Source organism: Trachinotus anak, unplaced genomic scaffold (genome assembly GCF_046630095.1).
Source record: "Trachinotus anak isolate AG129_WGS33_773 ecotype Australia unplaced genomic scaffold, CSIRO_AGI_Tana_v1 ptg000010l, whole genome shotgun sequence".
NCBI classification, from domain to species: domain Eukaryota; kingdom Metazoa; phylum Chordata; class Actinopteri; order Carangiformes; family Carangidae; genus Trachinotus; species Trachinotus anak.
Window position 1 is genome coordinate 5213029 of NW_027273861.1, and position 18941 is coordinate 5231969.

At 38.7% G+C, this 18941-nt stretch overlaps 1 protein-coding gene across 1 annotated transcript in view; it reads left to right on the forward strand.

Annotated features, from left to right (window-relative positions):
- The window catches only part of oca2 (oculocutaneous albinism II), a 56048-nt gene that overhangs the window by 25687 nt on the left and 11420 nt on the right, over positions 1–18941 (forward strand). Inside the window, exons 16-23 of the mRNA XM_071487104.1 lie at positions 483–630; positions 1330–1387; positions 1572–1680; positions 7652–7779; positions 8375–8434; positions 9202–9306; positions 12051–12144; positions 13103–13196. Of these exons, the coding sequence (XP_071343205.1) occupies positions 483–630; positions 1330–1387; positions 1572–1680; positions 7652–7779; positions 8375–8434; positions 9202–9306; positions 12051–12144; positions 13103–13196 (796 nt within the window). The remainder of the gene's footprint in view (positions 1–482; positions 631–1329; positions 1388–1571; positions 1681–7651; positions 7780–8374; positions 8435–9201; positions 9307–12050; positions 12145–13102; positions 13197–18941) is intronic.

The window sequence follows — 18941 nt, forward strand, 5'->3', positions numbered from 1 at the left end:
GGAGTTTCCGCTTCTCCCGCCAGCCTGGCCTACCGAGGAGACCATGCAGCTAAATCAGCTCAAAGCCCCTGCCACGATTGGTAATTGTGCAGATTCGCTTACAGGAATGTTTTTTCCCGTGCCAGTTAGATCCTATTAGGGTCACCTAGCAACCCTCCTGAAAAAAGGATGGCACCTACTGATATCTACACAGGCGTCCACCTCCCTCAGGCTGTATCTCAGCCTCAACATAGCTTGTTCCTGAGCAGGTCAGTGTGCTCATCGCCTGGCTGCATTAGTCCCTCTATGGGGGCTCACAGCATATTGACTGAAAAGATCTTAATATCCTCTCAGTCATCCTCAGCTATAGGAGCTATTACCATGCAAATCCCCCACTATAAACTTGCTATGTAATGCTACACAGATTGTAGCCACTATCACTATATGGTCCGTGCACATAACAGATGGCTTTCTCTCCTGCTCTGTGTGTCCCGTTCCTCCAGAACTGAAGCATGAGATCCTGGTTTGGAGGCAGACGGCTCAGCGCATTAACCCCGCCAGCCGGGAGGAGACAGCTGTGAAATGCCTCCTGATGCAAAAGGTCCTCAACCTGGAAAGTCTGCTCCGCAAGATGATGAAAACCTTCCAAAGGTTAAAAGAAAAACACCAAGAAACAGAAAATATAACTGTTGTTTCTGAGAAAGCTTTCATCACCACTCACAGAAAAAAGTTTTCTCTGCTGTTACTTTTTTTATTTTCACAGAACAATCCACCTTCATTGTTGCTTCTAGACGTGATAAAGACATTAGTGGTGCATATTGTGTAAATTAGATAAGAAATTCACAATATTCATCATGAATTCATAATGTCCTTCATAATACAATATTGTTGGTGACCTTTCGAATATAATGTATGCTCATTAATGCAAATTTAGTTGAGTTTAGATTATTTAATTGTTTAGAACACAGAATTACACTTGGCAATTTTGTTTTTTTTTGGTTAAAATTAGTCGAGGAAAAGCAAACGGAAATCCAAGAATAGTTTCTTTTTTTATCCCTTTGTCCAAGCTGGTCTTTGGGTTCGCTTAACAATTATAGCACCACCAAGTCCATGGGTCCAATTTCATACCACTGGAAAAATACACACGTACCAACAACACAACAAATACAGAACAACATTCAGGATGAATTCATGAACAGCCAACAGAGGCACCATTTTACATGATTTAACTATATTATCAAGCTATTAAGAAAGTGATTAGTCTACAACTGAATGTTTATTTTGATGTTTTTTGTTCATTAACACTCTCACTGATGAATATGAGACTGAAATGTTGCTGTGTCCGAACAGACAAATTTCTCAGGAGGATAAGAACTGGGAGCAAAATATTCAAGAGCTGCAGAAAAAGGTAAGCTTTCACACTTCACCTCAGACATACTCCTCAGCCACTGTGACTGTGGTGCATTGATGTAATCTAAGTAATGACGTTGACCTAGTCTTTGAAAGTTCATGTTAGACAAATACTGTCAGTTGCATGATAAAATTAGTTTTCTTTCCTCATTCAGAAAGAATATATTTTTCCTCCTTCACAGCACAGAATAACTGACAAAGTTCTCTTGGTGAAGTGTGTGTCCGTTCTTGGAGTGGTGATCTTCATGTTCTTTCTAAATTCCTTCGTTCCCAGCATTCATCTTGATCTCGGTAAGTGCCACACTATCTCATTACTGTGCTGTCTTTCCAGGCCCCTCTGGGTGGTTATAGGTTCTGTCATGTAATTATGAAACACAGCTTCCTCTGTCCTTGCATTTGAAATGAGCCCAAATAATGGGCTGACTAGCAAACAACAACAACCAACAAATTACATGGATACTGAGCTGCGTTTAGGCCCATCACATTATATCTATTCATCGCTGCAGTTTCAGACCTGTTGATGACTAATGTTCCAGTAAAACTACAATAGGTCTTTAGAAACAACATGTGAGCTACATCCTAAATTCTTAAAAGGTTTCTTGGCAGAGATGGGCAGAGTTACAGACACACAAAGTACATGTGACAAGATCAGGCAACTAACAAAGCACATAACACTGGCAGCCAGATAAGACTGTCACACATCACATCAATGATTTACTTTGTCTGTTTTCAATGAAAAATCTCAAAAAAACTCTCTGTACACAATCTGTCCACATACAAAAGGCAGAGGGAGAGGAACTAAACCAAACTAATGCTAACTATATTCTAACATGTTAGCCATGTGAACAAAATGTGATATCAGTGTTGTGTCTACAGCTTGTTTCTGCTGCCGCCAAGTGACCAAAAAATCTCTTATTGTAGGTTTTACGTCGCATATATTGCAGAATATTCTAGGTACAGGAGGCAGCATACTCAGGGCTCAGGCCTGTGGAATGTATTTGTATTATTTGTATTGTATTATAAAATTGTAACAATGGCTTTATTACTTGGTCCATCAGTATCCAGTACAAATCTACTGTGTTATCAAAATGTTTCAAGGGAGGCATTGTGGTGGAGCGAGCTGAAACAGTCACTGTCAGGTTATAAAGGCTGCTGTATACAGTATGAATATGATTGGACGTCATTTGTCAGTTTGCAGCCAATCAGCTAATGCAAGAAAAACTTAAGTACTGCCACTAAAATAGATAAAACCAGGTTATACATCAGTGTTGCTTACATATTTAGGGCAAGTTGAGGTTTGGGGTTATCTCTCGTCTGTCTGATGCCTCTGACTGTGATGTCTCTGATAAGTGCTTGGCAGATGACCTCAACAGCGACTTGTTAATGCTAACACTATCCCTAAATGAAGATGGCTGTCTTCATACACACTCATCACAGCCATCTCTTCCCTTGCTGCAGAGGCCACTCAGTCACCAAACACGCTCAGTTAATTACAGGTGCTGCTCAGGTTACCTCTCTGTGACATTTATTAAATGGGAATGACCCCACAGCAGCGTGTTTGCTGCCTCAGTGGAGGGATAGGTGCCTGTCCAAACATGGCTCTCATTAATGCATGCAGGTCACAGTCAGTCTGTTCATTCACAGCTGTTTAAAAACTGGAACCTCATTAAAATGTCATTAACTTCACAGGGTAAGATTTAATTTCAGTTTGATTATTACCTGGTCATTTGATCCTTTTAATGTGTCTGTGTGAGTTACAACTGTGGTTTGGACGAGTCCTTATTGATCCCTAAGCAGAAATCAGTGATGCAGTGAAACTCAATGAAATCCTCTAAACCTGATTGATGTAAATGTGGGAAAGAAATCATTAAACATCTGTAGACTCTAGAGTTTTAGATATGTTACTTATCATTTGACAGATTATTTTTTAATAGACACTTATTTATTCTTAAAAATCCTGACTTTGGTTAAATTCCAATAATTAAATTGCTTGAAATCTTTAGCAAATCTCTTCATCTTTTGGCTTGAGTCTTGTGTTCATTTACTTTGTTCTGTTTACCTTAAAGACAACTGTGATGAGATATTTATCACAGCACATTTCCTGTCCCAGACACTGTTGTCTCACTTATGATGAGCCTGTCATAAACTGTTCAGACTTGCTTAAAAGGTCTTTTTAATTGGAGAGCTCTTTAGGTTTATTATCTACTGCCTGCTTCTGACCCTGTTCACCAGGGAGCTGCAGTGAATATCAATGCTGTGAGGAAATAAAAAGTGTCCTCATATTTTTTGTCTTCTGGTACTTGAATGAATTATAGAACTTTGCAATGTTCATTGGATTGCTTATTCTGAGTTACTGACCTACTGTCTTACCACTTACTAACTGTAAAATTATGAGAGGGAAGTTTAAATGACACATTTTTTTCTGATGTGTTCTGATAGACAATATGTGCATAATCTAGTCCTGGTAATATCAACTGTGGAATAATTATTTTCCTGATGTGAGGGGTGAAAAAATTAATATAACAATATCATGTTCTTAGCGTACAATTTGTTTTCTTCATGAATGAATTAATATGGAGCTTAAAACAGAGTTGGGAGTCAAGCCAGAGACCCAAGTATTTAAAATCCTCTACTTTCTCAAGCGGTGTCCCAATTGGAAAATGAATCTGTCAATCATTAGTTTGATGGTTAAGGGTAGATCTAGAACTTAGCAACATACTACAATACATTTTCTTCATCAGTAGAAGTGTGTTAAAAGAAAACCATTTTTGAACAGCATCAAAATCTGATTGCAATGTACACTGGATGTGTGGAGTATCAGGCTTGTACCAGTGGAATAGAACATGACAATCTGAGCACAGTTGTGGAAGGCCTATAAAAAAACTACAGAACAGCAATGGCCCTAAGGAGGACCCTTGTGGTGCACCTTTTTGCATGATCCTGAATCTGACTTGCTGCCTTGGAAGGAGACACACCAATGTCTGTGATAGACATGTAGATATGAAATAAACCATAAAATCTAAAAGGGGGTATCGATAAACAATGTCAAAAGCCTTAGGAAGATTTCTAATAGTATTGTTCCTGTAGTCATGTTGTTTCCAAAGAAAACATCATTGGCAAACTTTACAAGAGCAGCAGTTATAATAAGATTAGATGTGAAACCAGATTGTATGGAGATAAGATGGAAAAGTCATTAACATATTTAGATAGTTGATAAAAAAAATCATTTTTTCAAACATTTTGCCCACAATGCTAATAATAGAAATAGGTCTATGGTTACTGAGGTCAGGAAGATCCCCATCTTTCTGCGATGGATTAACTCTGGCACATTTCCACATTAATGGAACTTCACATTCACATTTAGAGATAAATAAGTCACCCAGAACGAGCATGATGAACCTAATCTCCAAACCATCTAGATCACCACCACTATCTGAGCTTCAATCACAGATAACCTGCTGAACATCAATTGGACAGGTTGTTCTAAAGAAGTAGCTGCCACGCATTAAGTCATTCAATAAAATATCAGAATAGGGAAACTCAGAAAGTTGTGAACCGGTGACAGAAGGAAAATCCTGGTTTTAGGAATTGGAAATTATAGAAGGATCATTAACAATTTCATTACTGACTCTAATTTCTGTAGAGGGGCTTTTGGAGAATCTATTAATTATACTATTGATTCTCTTCCAGAACTGTTTATAGTTGTTTAAGTGATTAACTAAAGAGTCTTTATAATAGTTGGATGGTTAGTATTTTTGCATTGTCTTATCTCGATGACTCTTGGTCGAAGACAAGATGCTTTAATCTTCCAAACACAGAAACCAACAGAAGGGTCACTGAAACACTCAGGTAATACTGCAAATTTAGCAATTGGATGAGAGACAAGAATCCAATCTAACAAAGACTCTGACCCTGTAATCAACTCTGGTGGGCTTACTCATGAGATGAGTTAGGCTTATACTGCCAAATAGCTTTCGATCAGTGAGGGAAGAGCGATCTAGCCAATGGCTGTTAAAGTCACCCAGTATAATTATTTCACTTGAACGATCTGAAGAGTTAATGATAGACAAAATAATTTTATAGATTCCGATGGATGAATTTGTAGGCCTAAAAATATTTCCTAGAATAGATTATTTTCGATTTATCTTCGATTTATTTTTTTTACAAAGACACATTCAAAATACATAGGATTCTTTTTTAGTATCACAAGCTCAGAAGACAAATTTAAAGATACATATGAAACCACTCCTCCTCCTCCTCTGCCTATCAGCTCTGTACAAAACATAACTGTCAGTTTTAATATCTTTATCAGAGAGGTTACTATTCAACCATGTCTCAGAGAGTGTAATTACACTAGGCTTATTATGAACAAGTCAGGCTTTTAAGAGATCAATGTTTTGGGGTAACATTCAGATGAATTTCATGTAGATATTCAACAGTGTTAATTATGCAGACAAATAAGCACATCAACAAATTGTGTCCTGGGTATGTGAGAAAAACAAACAGGGTGACACACACACACAGAAAACACACACACACACACACACACACACACACAAAGATTATAACAAGCAGAGCTCACTCTGCCAATTTAGCAAGGGATAGTATGAAGGTGTGGTTAATTTGGATAGTCCTAATTAAATGGGGACAAAACATTGTGTCATAATTAATATTTAACATTCAAATAGTCATGATCAACCCTAACTATGAAGAAGAGTTGAACTTTGCAGGTGAGCTAATGCTGTGGACAAGTGACTCTGTTTCTACTGTTTAAATTGACTAGATGTGTTTCAAGCTATTTCAGACAAGAAAAAAATTAAAGCTGCTGTAATCAATATTTTTACATTAATAATTCAACAAATAACAATCTGTTAGCTTAGTTTTCCCCCAAAACACTTCAGAGCTTTTTAGCATCTTTTAACTCTTTTTGTTTTATGGCTTGCAACTTCAATGTATAGCTTCAGTCCCACTGCTCTCACCAGTAGTTTTTTAGATGCAGCAGGCAGCTCCTACCTGTTAAATGCTCACCAACAAATAGCAGACAATGTTAGCGACGGGCTGGTGGCTTCTGACATAAAGTGGCCAGAAATGTTCTTCAGCTCTACTGAATTTGTGTGGCCGCAAGTGGACAAAAACACACAAAAATGTATTGTTTGACACTGAGACAAACATAATCAGACAGCATGCTCTGGTTCACAACAATAAGCTAGCTGCAGTATTAACAAAGCAAAACTCCCATGAAACATGTTATCACACTGAAGTGGATGACCTTCATAAATCGATTGCCAGTGTTTTGTTACATTTGTCAGATACTATCTCTGCCCAATTTCCCAGTGCACATTTGTTCATATAGCTATTGACCATTTCCAGGCAAATTCTAGTCAGCACTGGAGAATTAAATTACCTGTTAAAATCACAAATGCCGAGCCCAACTCTGAGTGATAACAACTTAGCAGGTCCTGAACACGTTAACATGCTGTGAAGCAGAGAATTTGTTCTTCAGTCTCTTTGTCTCCAGGCTTCCCTCTGCCGCTCTCTTTTTTGTGCTCTTCCATTGCTATTCTTTCTTCACTAATTCCCATCAGTTGTGAGATTATTTCCCCAAAGGCTTCAGCCAAGGCAATTACTGGTGCTCACCTGTTTAATCAAATTTTCTCCAAGTGGATGCACACTCTTCCCTCTTTCAAAAACACTCTGTGATTGTAAATATTGGCAGGCTGGTGCCAACTTTGTCCTCCAGACTAGACTATGTTGAAATGACAGAAAACCCACCAAGGAAGACCAAATACTTTATGATCTGTTCATTCACCAGAGAGTCAGACTCTGTTTCTATTATTTCTATTCACCTGCATTTTCACACATACATTTGTTTTAGGTACTATACTGTTTGACCATTAACTTATATGGGGCCAAGTTGCTGAAATATAAAGTACTGATGACTGAGGGTAGTAAACTGAATCCCAGTAGAAGACAGCAGGACCTAGTTGACCAGACACAGTGGTAGCATGTGTAACATTTAATATAGGTTGCTGTTCTTTTTAAGGTTTGTTATAAGTGAGCAGAGAGCAGATGGGTCTCGGTTTAATTAAATTAACGCCTTCTAATCATTGGAAAGGTCTCCTGAGTCTCCATGTGTCATGTGTGATACTGTATGTCTTCTTCTTATAAATCTGTGAAAATCTGCTGCATTGGCATCAACTACATGATGCCATGAAAGGATTTTTTATGTATGTGAGCATGTTTTTCTTCTTGTCTCTCTCAGGTTGGATCGCTATCCTGGGTGCACTGTGGCTTTTGGTTCTGGCTGACATCCAGGATTTCGAGATCATCTTGCACCGAGTGGAATGGGCCACATTACTGTTCTTTGCTGGCCTCTTTGTTTTGATGGAGGTATTCAATATACAGCCCATATTTTTGGCCTTTAATAAGCTGATTTATATTTGTTCAGAGGTTTTTGGACTCAAAATAGTGAAATTGAACCACTGGGATAAATGAAGGGTTAACTGGGCTCCACTCTGACAAACGTCATCACAACAAAGGAAAACAGCATCAGAACTTGGATCTATTGACAGTACACTGGGCAGTGACAGAAATTCAGTCCGTCAGTGAGCTTACAATCCCAAGAGTAATTATCTATTTCTTTACACATGAGCCCCCAAGTGAAAGGATAAAAAGAAAGCGTAATGTCAGCACAATAACTGCTTTGTTGTATCCCTCCTGAGTCTTTGATGGGTGTCTGCCCTGGCAAAACTATTTGTTGAATGCATTAAACACTGTACAGTGTCATAAAGCAGGTCCCATAAGGACTGGCCATAAGTATGTTCTCTCTGTCAGTAATGATAACAAGAGTAGATTTGTCTATGTCTATTTAATGGCTGCTAAATAAAAACCAAATAGCTTCTCTTCCCTTGGTTTAATCCCACCTGTAACTAATTCTCCTCATATTTATTTTTTTCATATTAATCTTCTCCTCTTCATTTTTCAGGCTTTAGCCCAGCTGCAGCTTATCGACTATATTGGAGAACAGACAGCATTGCTCATAAAAGTGAGTTTTTTCCTTTGATTCTCCACCTTAACAGTCATCTCTCAGGGCTCCATGCAAGTGGCATAATTGATAATTGGCCACAGGTGACATGATATTGCATTTCATGCATATCGATCCTTTTGTTCAGCACGGCTCTGAATTCAATTATTTTGTTTACATCTAATTCCTGTCAGCGGTTGAAGGGAGTCTGAGGTAATTTTCACCCATATTCTTGCCTGTGTGCATCATGAAAGTGTGGTGTGTCTTGGCAGAGAATTGCACCAGTAATAGGTATGTCAGCTTGTGTTTAGATCTTGGCCTGTATAAGTTTAATAATCACAGATGACAGGTGGTGTGCTATTCACGGTTTCTGACCCGCTCAGCGTCCCCAAACAATAGACAACATGCTGGGTCTCTGTACAAGAAGAGGACAGATGAAAAGAGTAGATATAGTCTCCATTAACCTGACCATGCATATATAAGAGAAGACTAACAAGAGGGTTCAAACAGCATCATGCTTGTCACATGTGGAGACCAGGCCTCGCTGTGTGTACAGCACAGCTCAGAGATAAACCTCAAAGACTCCACCACGACCTGTGGTCCTGTCACACATTCAAAGAGCTCCATCCTCCCAGCTTCTGTTGGCCAATAGTAGGCTCAGTGTCAAAGACTGAACATAATTGGTGTGCTTGACTTGAATCAGTGATGGGCTGAAGGGTGGGGGGGTGTGCATCTGAGTGAAGATTAAAGTAGCTGTTATCTGTCGCCCTTATTATCTCCGCTCGCAGGCGGTGCCAGAGGACCAGCGCTTGGCCATAGCCATTATTTTGGTGATGTGGGTCTCGGCTCTGGCGTCTTCTCTCATTGACAACATTCCTTTCACTGCCACCATGGTAAGAGGCATCAGCGTGATGTTTTAATTTCACACTGCACTATCTCCTGGTGAAATCACACACACACACAAACACAGTTTGTCAATCAGTCACATTTAGGTTGTATGAAGCAGTAAAGCACTCATCCATTGCACATAGATACTACTCATCTTTGTAATCAAGATAACCAAAAAATGAGCTGATCAGTCCAGGCAAAGATGCTGATGATACAGAGAATGACTGTTTGTATGTTCAATACCATTTATAGGTATTATAGCTGTTGTTGAAGTGACTTTTGTCCAGACTTTTGACACAATCTCCAATCACAGTTAAGTCTAACTGTAACAGAAATACAAAGATGCTTTTTTTTTTTTTTTTTTTACATTAGTCCTGACCATTTTTCACTCAAATGTACATAAATGTGCCTCTAAGTCATGTTGACTTTCTCTTGTTTAAACAACTTTAGGCTAGATTCAGGTCATATTTATTCCCCTACTTACAGCACCACTGAGTGAGTAATAGATAGATTTAGAAGTGAACAATATAAGATGGATAATGATGCTTGTTTTAAGAAATCCTTTATACAGTATTGGAAGAGACTCTGACATTTCTGCCTTGACATAATATGTGTGGTTTCCAGCATAATTCATATTATCACCCCCAGCAGTAATATTTATCCTTGTGGTGGAAATCTTGTGAGCTGGATGAAGGAGGTTTCAGGAGACTTGTCTTAAGCAGAAGTATTTATTGCTGCTTAAAGCATCAGGGAGATAAACAGTGGACAATTAGAGATGTTAACAGGTTAACTAGTGTAATGCCATACTAAATCTGAAACTGTCTCCTGGAAAGGGCGTTTATAATCCCACAGATTCACACATGGCTCAAGCTCGCATGTCACCAACTGTTTTCCCAAAATAAGTCTATTCCATGTCTCTCTCAAACATGTGTGAGAAGGATGATGCAAACTATCTGTCCTGGGACTCTAAGGTGTCTCATACATCACTTGCATGTTTACATCTCCCCACACTTGTTATCAAAAAGGGCCCTGCTGTAGCCTTGGTTACTATGGTTACTGCTGATGGAAGTGGAGCAGGACAGAGACACAAACAGAAACAATGAAGTAGGGTGACCTGTGACTGACCTTGTGTGTAGACACTTACTGAAAAAAAGAAAACAGATGAACTGACAAAGAATAGAGTTAAATAGAGAATTTCCTTCACAGTTCTGATGTCTTTAACAACACTGAAATAAAACACTGTGTCTTCCAATAGGCAGCCAGGACACGCATCACTATTTTCAGACTAAAATGTAGGATCACTGACCCAGTAAGTTTTGTTAGTGTCATGTAAGAAGAGCAGAGAAAACAGCAGTTACATTTTGATTCTTGTATGTACTGGCACCTACAAAATGGACTTTCCACACAACAACTGTCATCTCTACATATGGATACAATTTCTGTATCCTCCCATATTTATATTTATATATATATTTTCTGCTCTTTTGTTGTCAGCTGTCTGTTTGAGTGAAAATGAATAGATTGTACAGAGATCAATTTTTCCCTGGTGTCCTGCCAGCGCTCAATTAAAATGACAGAAAGAAGGAAAAGATTCTGTCATTGACTGAATGAGATGCTGACTCGACAGTTCCCCACCAGTGTATCCAGAGGTTTTGAAGATGTTCTTTTCTCTGGTAGTTTTCCCTGCAAATGTTGTTCTACCTGCAGGAAAGAGGACTTCAAACCACATGAGCTTTCAATTCATTGCACAGCTGATAAGAGAGCACGTCCTGATTATCACAATAGACTGAATTAGAGAAAAGATTTGCTTTCCTCATTCTGATCAGAAAAAATAATGTACCAAAAAATCAGTTTAGAGATGCTTTCAATTTCAAAGGAATAGTTTGATATTTTGGGTTTGACAAGAGTTAGACAAGAAAATCGATACTACTCATGCCCGTATAGCAAATATTGAGCTAAAGCTATCAGCTTAGCATAAAGACTGAAAACTGATGGAGCTCTGTCCAAAAGTGAATAATCCACCTGCCAGCATTTCCTAAACTCACCAGCTGACATGTTATTTATGTTTGCTGAATCCATATAAAAACCAAAGTGTAAAAACAAACTATTTTATCATCAGGGTACGGGAGTTGTTTTTTTTCATAGTTCTTGTAAATATTCAGAAAAGGTTTGCTTTTCTAACCAGTCACAGACATTTTGATTGATATAAGGCTGTGCAGAGTGTATGCATGCCCTGTACAACAGTACTCAGTCACGCTGCATACGAGAGCAGGGAACAATGGAAATACAATGGAAAAATTATCTATTACACTGCACATGTTGGCTTTAATGTTTCATTTATTTGTAGACTCGAACTCAGAGTAGTCACAGGCATTTCAGAAAAGTCCTGAGAAAATAATCCAACTATAAAAAGGCTCTGATATGGTTGAGTCCACACTGTTCTGCCATCATGGCGGGATCTAGTCTGGCTCATCACCTACTGTATGTTGCATCTAAAACCCATCACATATCACAGCACAGATGGAGCCTCTATGTTTATGTATATGTGTTTGGAGCTTTGCTCAGATTGGAAAGTTTACAACTACTCAACCTGTTTTAGAGACCAAAAGCAACTGAATTGAATTGTCTTCAGCTTCTTTTTAATTATTAAATTATTTTGTGAAATTATTGCAACAAACTCTGTTCGGAGGGCCGTCAAACCAAAAACTGTATATTTTCAATGATTTTCAATCTATCTCTGTACTCACAGATTCCAGTTCTCATCAACCTGAGTCAGGATGCAGATGTCAACCTGCCAATAAAACCTCTCATCTTTGCTTTGGCTATGGGAGCCTGTCTTGGTGGTGAGCCTTTCATTTGAACCTTTTCATGTAATAAAGTATAAATTACAATATAAAGATAAAGATAGGGTATGAGATTGTTCGGTTCAAAAATCTGCCAGAGTTTCTTGAAAATAACAGGCACTTTATAGTTCTTTATCGATGGCTTCTGCCAGAAGAAGACATCATATACTCTAAGTGACGGCCACTCTTTGTGCAGCTGTGTCACTCCCCGGGGAGGTCAGGCTGTGCTTTTTGTGAGAGCAGCTCAAGGCCCTTAAAGCTTGCCTCATTCAGGCTCTACCACACCCCAGCCGGCCCTTCAGCACAGTGTGGCACTGTTTGGGTGGGAAGGACACAAAGAGAGAGATAGAGAGAGCTGCCATAGTGTTTCAGTTTAATCAACTGCACTGTGACAGGTCGTTATCGATCCGCAGTATTATGTTGCCACTGCCCAGCTCCATCTCCACACTGACACCTTTTCAGATGTGAGCTGTATAGATTGGCAGGATGAGGACACACACTGTCAAAATGTTGCCAACAGTAGAAGGAAAATAGTAAAACTTTATAATAGATTAAGAGTGAAAATACTGAGAGAACAATGAAAGAGGATCATCATTATTAATAATTATATTAATATATATATATATAATTATATCAGTTCATGAATAAAGTCTTGTGTAAAGCTCCTTTTCCACTGGTAAAAAACCTATTAAGACCCCTTAATATTTGGCTTTTGTTGGCAATGGAAAAGTGCTCGATTGGCATTCACACCTGGGTCAAATGGCTCCGCAGTAGACACAGATATTTATCGGCTGTGGCTTTGATTGGCATTGATGTAAACACAACACTTGGGTGAATGTGGAGCGATGGATGTGTTTTACTAGTCTGCAGACCTGAATATTTAGTTTTGTTTAAAAAAAAAAAAAAAAGATTTTCATTTAACAGTTTTCATATAAATGTTGTTTTTCTGTCTGTTTAGGAAACGGGACATTGATAGGAGCGTCAGCCAACGTTGTGTGTGCAGGAATTGCAGAGCAACATGGATATGGCTTTTCTTTTGTGGAATTCTTCAGGTGAGCCCTCTCTTCCCCCAACAGCACTAAACATAACAATCAAACTGTTCAAAGTTAGAAATAGGTCATAAACTAAATCTGGCTCCCAGAATGTTTATTTTTAGTTTATCTCTTTGGGTAATGTCAGACGTCTGCATTGCTGTGGATCCTGTTCTGCCTGAAGTGGTTACTTACACATTAATGTCCGTCATATGTCACAATACGAGATGCCAACAATGGAGTCTGAGTTGCCCCAGAACATTTATGAAAAAAGCCACTAGAATCACGGTCCAGGGCTTGTATTTATCAAGTGGGTCAGATTAGGAAATCACTTTTGACTCCCTGAAATATCTCAGAGTGTCACATTTTTGGTCCCACGTTTTGGATTTGACGTAAAAGCAATTTATGAATTTTTGTACCTCAGGAAATCACACTTGTCTTGTAGTGAACATATAAGTGGGTGTAGTTGGAAGGACAAATGAAGTGTGGAGGAGAAGATTAGACTGCAGATAGCAACAGAGTTTTCATCATTGCCTTGTGAGCGTGTGCAGTATCTGCAAGATCTGGCACTATTATTAGGTGTAAAACAAAGTAGTGGTTGTACGAGGCTGAAAGGATAACTTCACGCAGCTGAGTTAAATTACCTACTATTTTCATTTACACATAGGCAGCATTTATTTTTAAGCCATGTGACTGACTTGCTTGTATTTACTAACAGTTTAAATGGACTATTTGTAAATATCAGTATGGGTTTTAATTAAATTTGTTATATTTTGCATATATGTTATTTGCCTACAGACACAAAAAACCTATAAGACATGTTCATTTAATAGCTGTGGTGTTGTCTACATTTTGAATTTGAACATTGTTTAATATTTGAAACTGTCTGAAGACAACAACACATCATCATAGTTTGTTGTATAACAGTGAGAACAAGCTCTCCAGGAAGTAGTCCTGTTCTTTGCTGAAAGTAAATGAAGGTGGTTTGCTTGATAAACATGGGCTCTGTTCACTGAATTGTGTTTGTGCAGGCGCCCGTGTTATCTGGCAGAAATAGATCTGCTTGTGGAGTTGCAGTGCTGGAGTTCTGTTTACTGGCACATTAGTGTATTTGTCTAAGCAGGACCAGGTTTTAAGGGTTTCCACCTGACCTTGGGTAGAATAGCAGTGTACCTTCCTGTTTGTAAAATAACTCCAGGAAACAACCTGGCAGACACAAGTTTATGTCATCTGGTCGGAGCAGTGATTCCAGTTTGTGTCCTCTGAGCTGACACTGTCAGGGCACTGAGGAATTCCTACTATACTGAGTCTGGAGGGACTCAAACTGTACTAATCTGAGCTCATAGTCTGCAGAAAACAGAAGTCTGATACACTGAGTCATAAAGCAGCGTAAACAGTCAAACATACATGTGACTGAAATTGATACTGAAGGAAAAACTCATGGAGAGCTTGATTTGAGAAGCCTCTGATGTTAAAAACCATGTGAAAAAAACGTCCTTATATCTCAAGCCGGATGGTAAGTAGGCTGCCTCCCAAGTTGCCACCTGCTCACTAATAATTTTCATTCTGGTGACGTAATAGTGAGACATACTTTGCAATTTGCTTGTCGGATAAGTGGAAGTGGTCAGTGATGTTGAAAGACGGATGAATATGCATCTGATTAGGCTTAATATGCAATCACTTTGAAATAGCATGCCAGTGATTCATGGGACTACTAAATACACTGTGTGTACTGATGAATAGAGGTAAGATTGAGACCATTTCTTTTGGGATTTTGTTCTGTAACAGATTATATTTGAGTAGATGATAACAATGTCTGTAAGTAGGATTTACATGAAACAGTGTCTGTGTTTGTGCCAATGCTCTGTAGATTTTTGTCAGCAAATGTACATCTAAGAATAACATGATGAAAGTCAAGGTGACTAGAAAACATTCCTACTGGACTTAGTGACCAGGACTGATCACTACTGCCAATTTAATGCAAAGTCATTTTCACCTCACACTTAAATGGGTGACCTCTCATTTGTCTGCGATTCTGTCTTCCTTAGCAGTTTTATGTTTTTTTATATTCTTTGCCTTTTTAAACTTTTAATTTTATGTGAAGGTAGCCAGTGGCATGGCTCTCAGGGTGGCAGTGTTGGTAAAGTCCAGACTTAACAACTGTTCGACATGAAATCTGGTAGCTTTGGACATTCATGGCCTCCAGAAGATGAATCCTGAATGACTTTAGGGATTCCCTTATAGTGATTTCTTGTAGCTCTGCCATGAGGCTGACCCTCATGCTTTTGAGTGAAATGTCTAACTACCTGATGCATTGACATTAAATTTGGTCCACACAGTTTGTGTTTAGCGCTCATTAGCTAATACTAGCATGCTAACATGGCTGTTAACCTTTTCATTGTGACTATGCTAGCATTAGTGATGTTAGCATTTAGCATCTTATTCTTGCTTTTTTTAGTCTTGTTTCTCTATAAATGCTGATTATAATAATTGCAGTTAGTAATGAAATCATTAGCAAGTTTAATGATCAATTACCGTAATTTCCGGACTATTGAGCGCACCTGAATATAAGCCGCACCAACTAAATTGAAAAAGAAAAAAGAATTTGTACATATATAGGCCGCACCTCTTTATAAGCCGCAGGTGTCCACGTTGTAACATCAGATATTTACACAGAAAGATTTTTTTTATTTTTATTTTAATAAGTGCTTTTTTCCGAACAGTGCCTGTAACACGGCAGTAACAAGCAGTCACAGCAGTAACACGACTGGTTAAAAAAAAAAATAACCAGCCTACCAGCCGTAGGCTGTTAGCCTACCAGAAAAGTCACTGATCCCTATCTTCATCTTCCTCCTGCGCACTAAAACCACTGAAGTCGTCGTCTTCAGTGTCGGAACTGAACAGCCTCAGAATGACTTGGTCACACACTTTCTCAGTCTCTCTTTCGTTGTCGCTCTCAATGTCACTTTCACCCCCTGGAGGCTGTTAGCCCGTAAAAATCTATAGATTAGCCGCATCGTTGTTTAAGCCGCAGGGTTCAAAGCGTGTGAAAAAAGTAGCGGCTTATAGTCCGGAAATTACGGTAATCCTATTAGTCACTTTTTGAATTTCTCTGTTTTCTAAAATTGTAAATTAAATATTTTTGGATCTTTGCTCATCAGCATAAAATGTTACCTTGGACCATGTGATTAGCATTTACACTATTGTCTTATATTGTAATTTATACACAATTAATAATACTCCAACAATACAGAAATAGATGAATCAGGTATTACTTTAATTGCTTATTGATAATTACAGTGATGTTACAACCTCAATTCATTTTAGTTATGTTATTTGTCTTTGTGTAAGATCTTTGATTTGGAGAATGCAACCATCCATCAATCAATAAGTAATAAAAGACACATAAATGTGTTTTCTATCTTCTGTACTGCATATAACATTAATGTATAACTTAGGTTTTCCCTGGTTGGTTTTGCAGTGGGCTCCAATAGGATTCAGTCCATCTTTTATGGTTTCCTATAACAGGAGGAGCAAAGGACAGTAGGAGGTAGTGAGTTTTGGCTCACTAGATGAGCTTTGGCATTAAGAAAAGAAATTTCACAATAACTTATTCATTGTTGTTTTTTTTGTTCTCCTCCTCAATCTGCTTTGCATTGTGACTAAATGTCAATGAAATAATTGTTGGAGAAGGTGGTCAGAGTTATTGTATTCTGACAAATGTGTTATTGACTGGAAGGACTCAGGATTGTCCATCTGCATAGAATTTCATTGAAATGAATGGGAACAGTTGCAGACTTTCAGCTCTGCTTCTCACGAATGGTTGCTGTGTTTACAGTTATTATAGAGGCATTGCTGTCGGCTAAAGCACTGCCTGTAATTGGCCGTCTGTGGCAAGGGTCACAGCTGTTCAGAGAGACAGGTAAGGGGGAGACACGACTGTCTGTGACTGCAGGCAGCTGGGACTGACTAGTGCTGTATTAAATTCAGGGCCCAGATGAACCTACGGGGACAAGACCCTTTTGATAGACCATCACGAAGCAAGATGAGAGGCCCTAAGTAGCTCAGCAATTAGTTGTTATGGTCCCTGTTGCTATTTTCATGCCCCTAGGCCTTGATAAGCCTCCTCTCCTCAAACCATTAACCTAAGCAGTAACTCATATGTACTGTATAGTCCATCTCAACAGGGTATGAGTCACTGCTAGTGGTTCCATGTTCAGGGTAAAAAATAGCCACTGTTACAGTTTGCTACCTTCATAGGTATTTTCGCAGAGATGTTTGATCAATAGTGGAAGAAATAATGTGATATTAATACACTCTAATTATATAGCAACTTTCTGACAACATGGGCTTTACATGGGAAAAACTAAATTAAACTAAATTAAAACAATTTAGCAAGTTTCATTTTTTTAGTCTTAAAAAAAATACTCAAGATGCTTTACTTCAGCACAAGCTCCAAAACAACCATGTAAATATACTCCATTACAAGTTAAAGTCCTACATTCAAAATCCTATTTAATTTAATTCAAATTCCTATTATTTTATTTATCAGTAAAATGTACTTCAAATGTTAAAAGTAAAAGTTCTTTTCCTGCAAAAAATTACTCAGTACACAGTACAGTGGCTGAGAGCTATCGACCGGTCTCACTACTTTCATTCTTATCTAAGTATATAGAAAGGACGGTTTTTAAGCAGGTCTCTGAATTCCTGTCATGGAACAATCTTCTTGATCCAAATCAGTTAGCCTTTAAGAGTGGCCACTCCACTGAAATGGTTCTATTGTCTATGACATGAGCTCTAAGGGCAGCCAGAACGGCAGGTCAGGTCAAATATCTGCTTGCATGGTTTCATATATCATTGCTATGCAGACAACACCCAATTATACCTGTCGTTCCTGCCAGACGACCCCACAGGCTATGTGTGGATCTCGGCCTGTGTCTCTGACATATCTGCATGGATGAAGGAACGCCAGCTTCAACTAAACTAGACTGAACTCCTAGTCATCCTTGTCAATCAATATCTTCATCACAATATCAATAACAAAACTGCCTCTTCATCCCTTACACCAACCAAGTTTGCAAATAACCTAGGTGCCATGTTTGATGACTGGCTATCCTTCACTGACCATGTTGCGTCCCTATCTATACAACATCAGAAAAATCAGATCATAGCTTACTCAGTATGCCATCCAGCTCTTGGTCCAGGCCATGGTTATCTCTTGCCTCAACAACTGAAATGCTCTTCTGACAGGCCTTCCTTCATACACAGTAAATCCCTTGCAGAATGCGACAGCTCGTATGGTATTCGATCAGTCCACAAGGGCACGTCACTACACTGTACACTACACCTACACTGGCTACCTATGGCTGCCCAAATCAAATTCAAGGCACTAATGCTGCTGCCTGAGAGAAATAGAGACTGTTCTTGTCTCCGGCTCCTTGATGGTGGAACAAGCTACTAAATGTAATCAGAGCAGGGGTGTCCCTCTCTATGTTCAAGAATCTCTTGAAGACTCATCTCTTCCAAGAGCACCTCCTTTCCTAACACCTTTAACTTCCTAACATGCCTAACTAGCACTTACTGTGCACTTTCGGTGCACTTGTTTACTTAATCTTCTTGCACTTATTGAAAAGATATAGTACTTAGCATTTATGCCAAGGTTTCCTATTGCACTGAAGCTTTAGTGATGTCCTTCACTTGTAAGTCTCTTCTGATAAAAGTGTGAGTCAGTGAGTAAATGGAATGTACTCATGGGTTGGATCACTC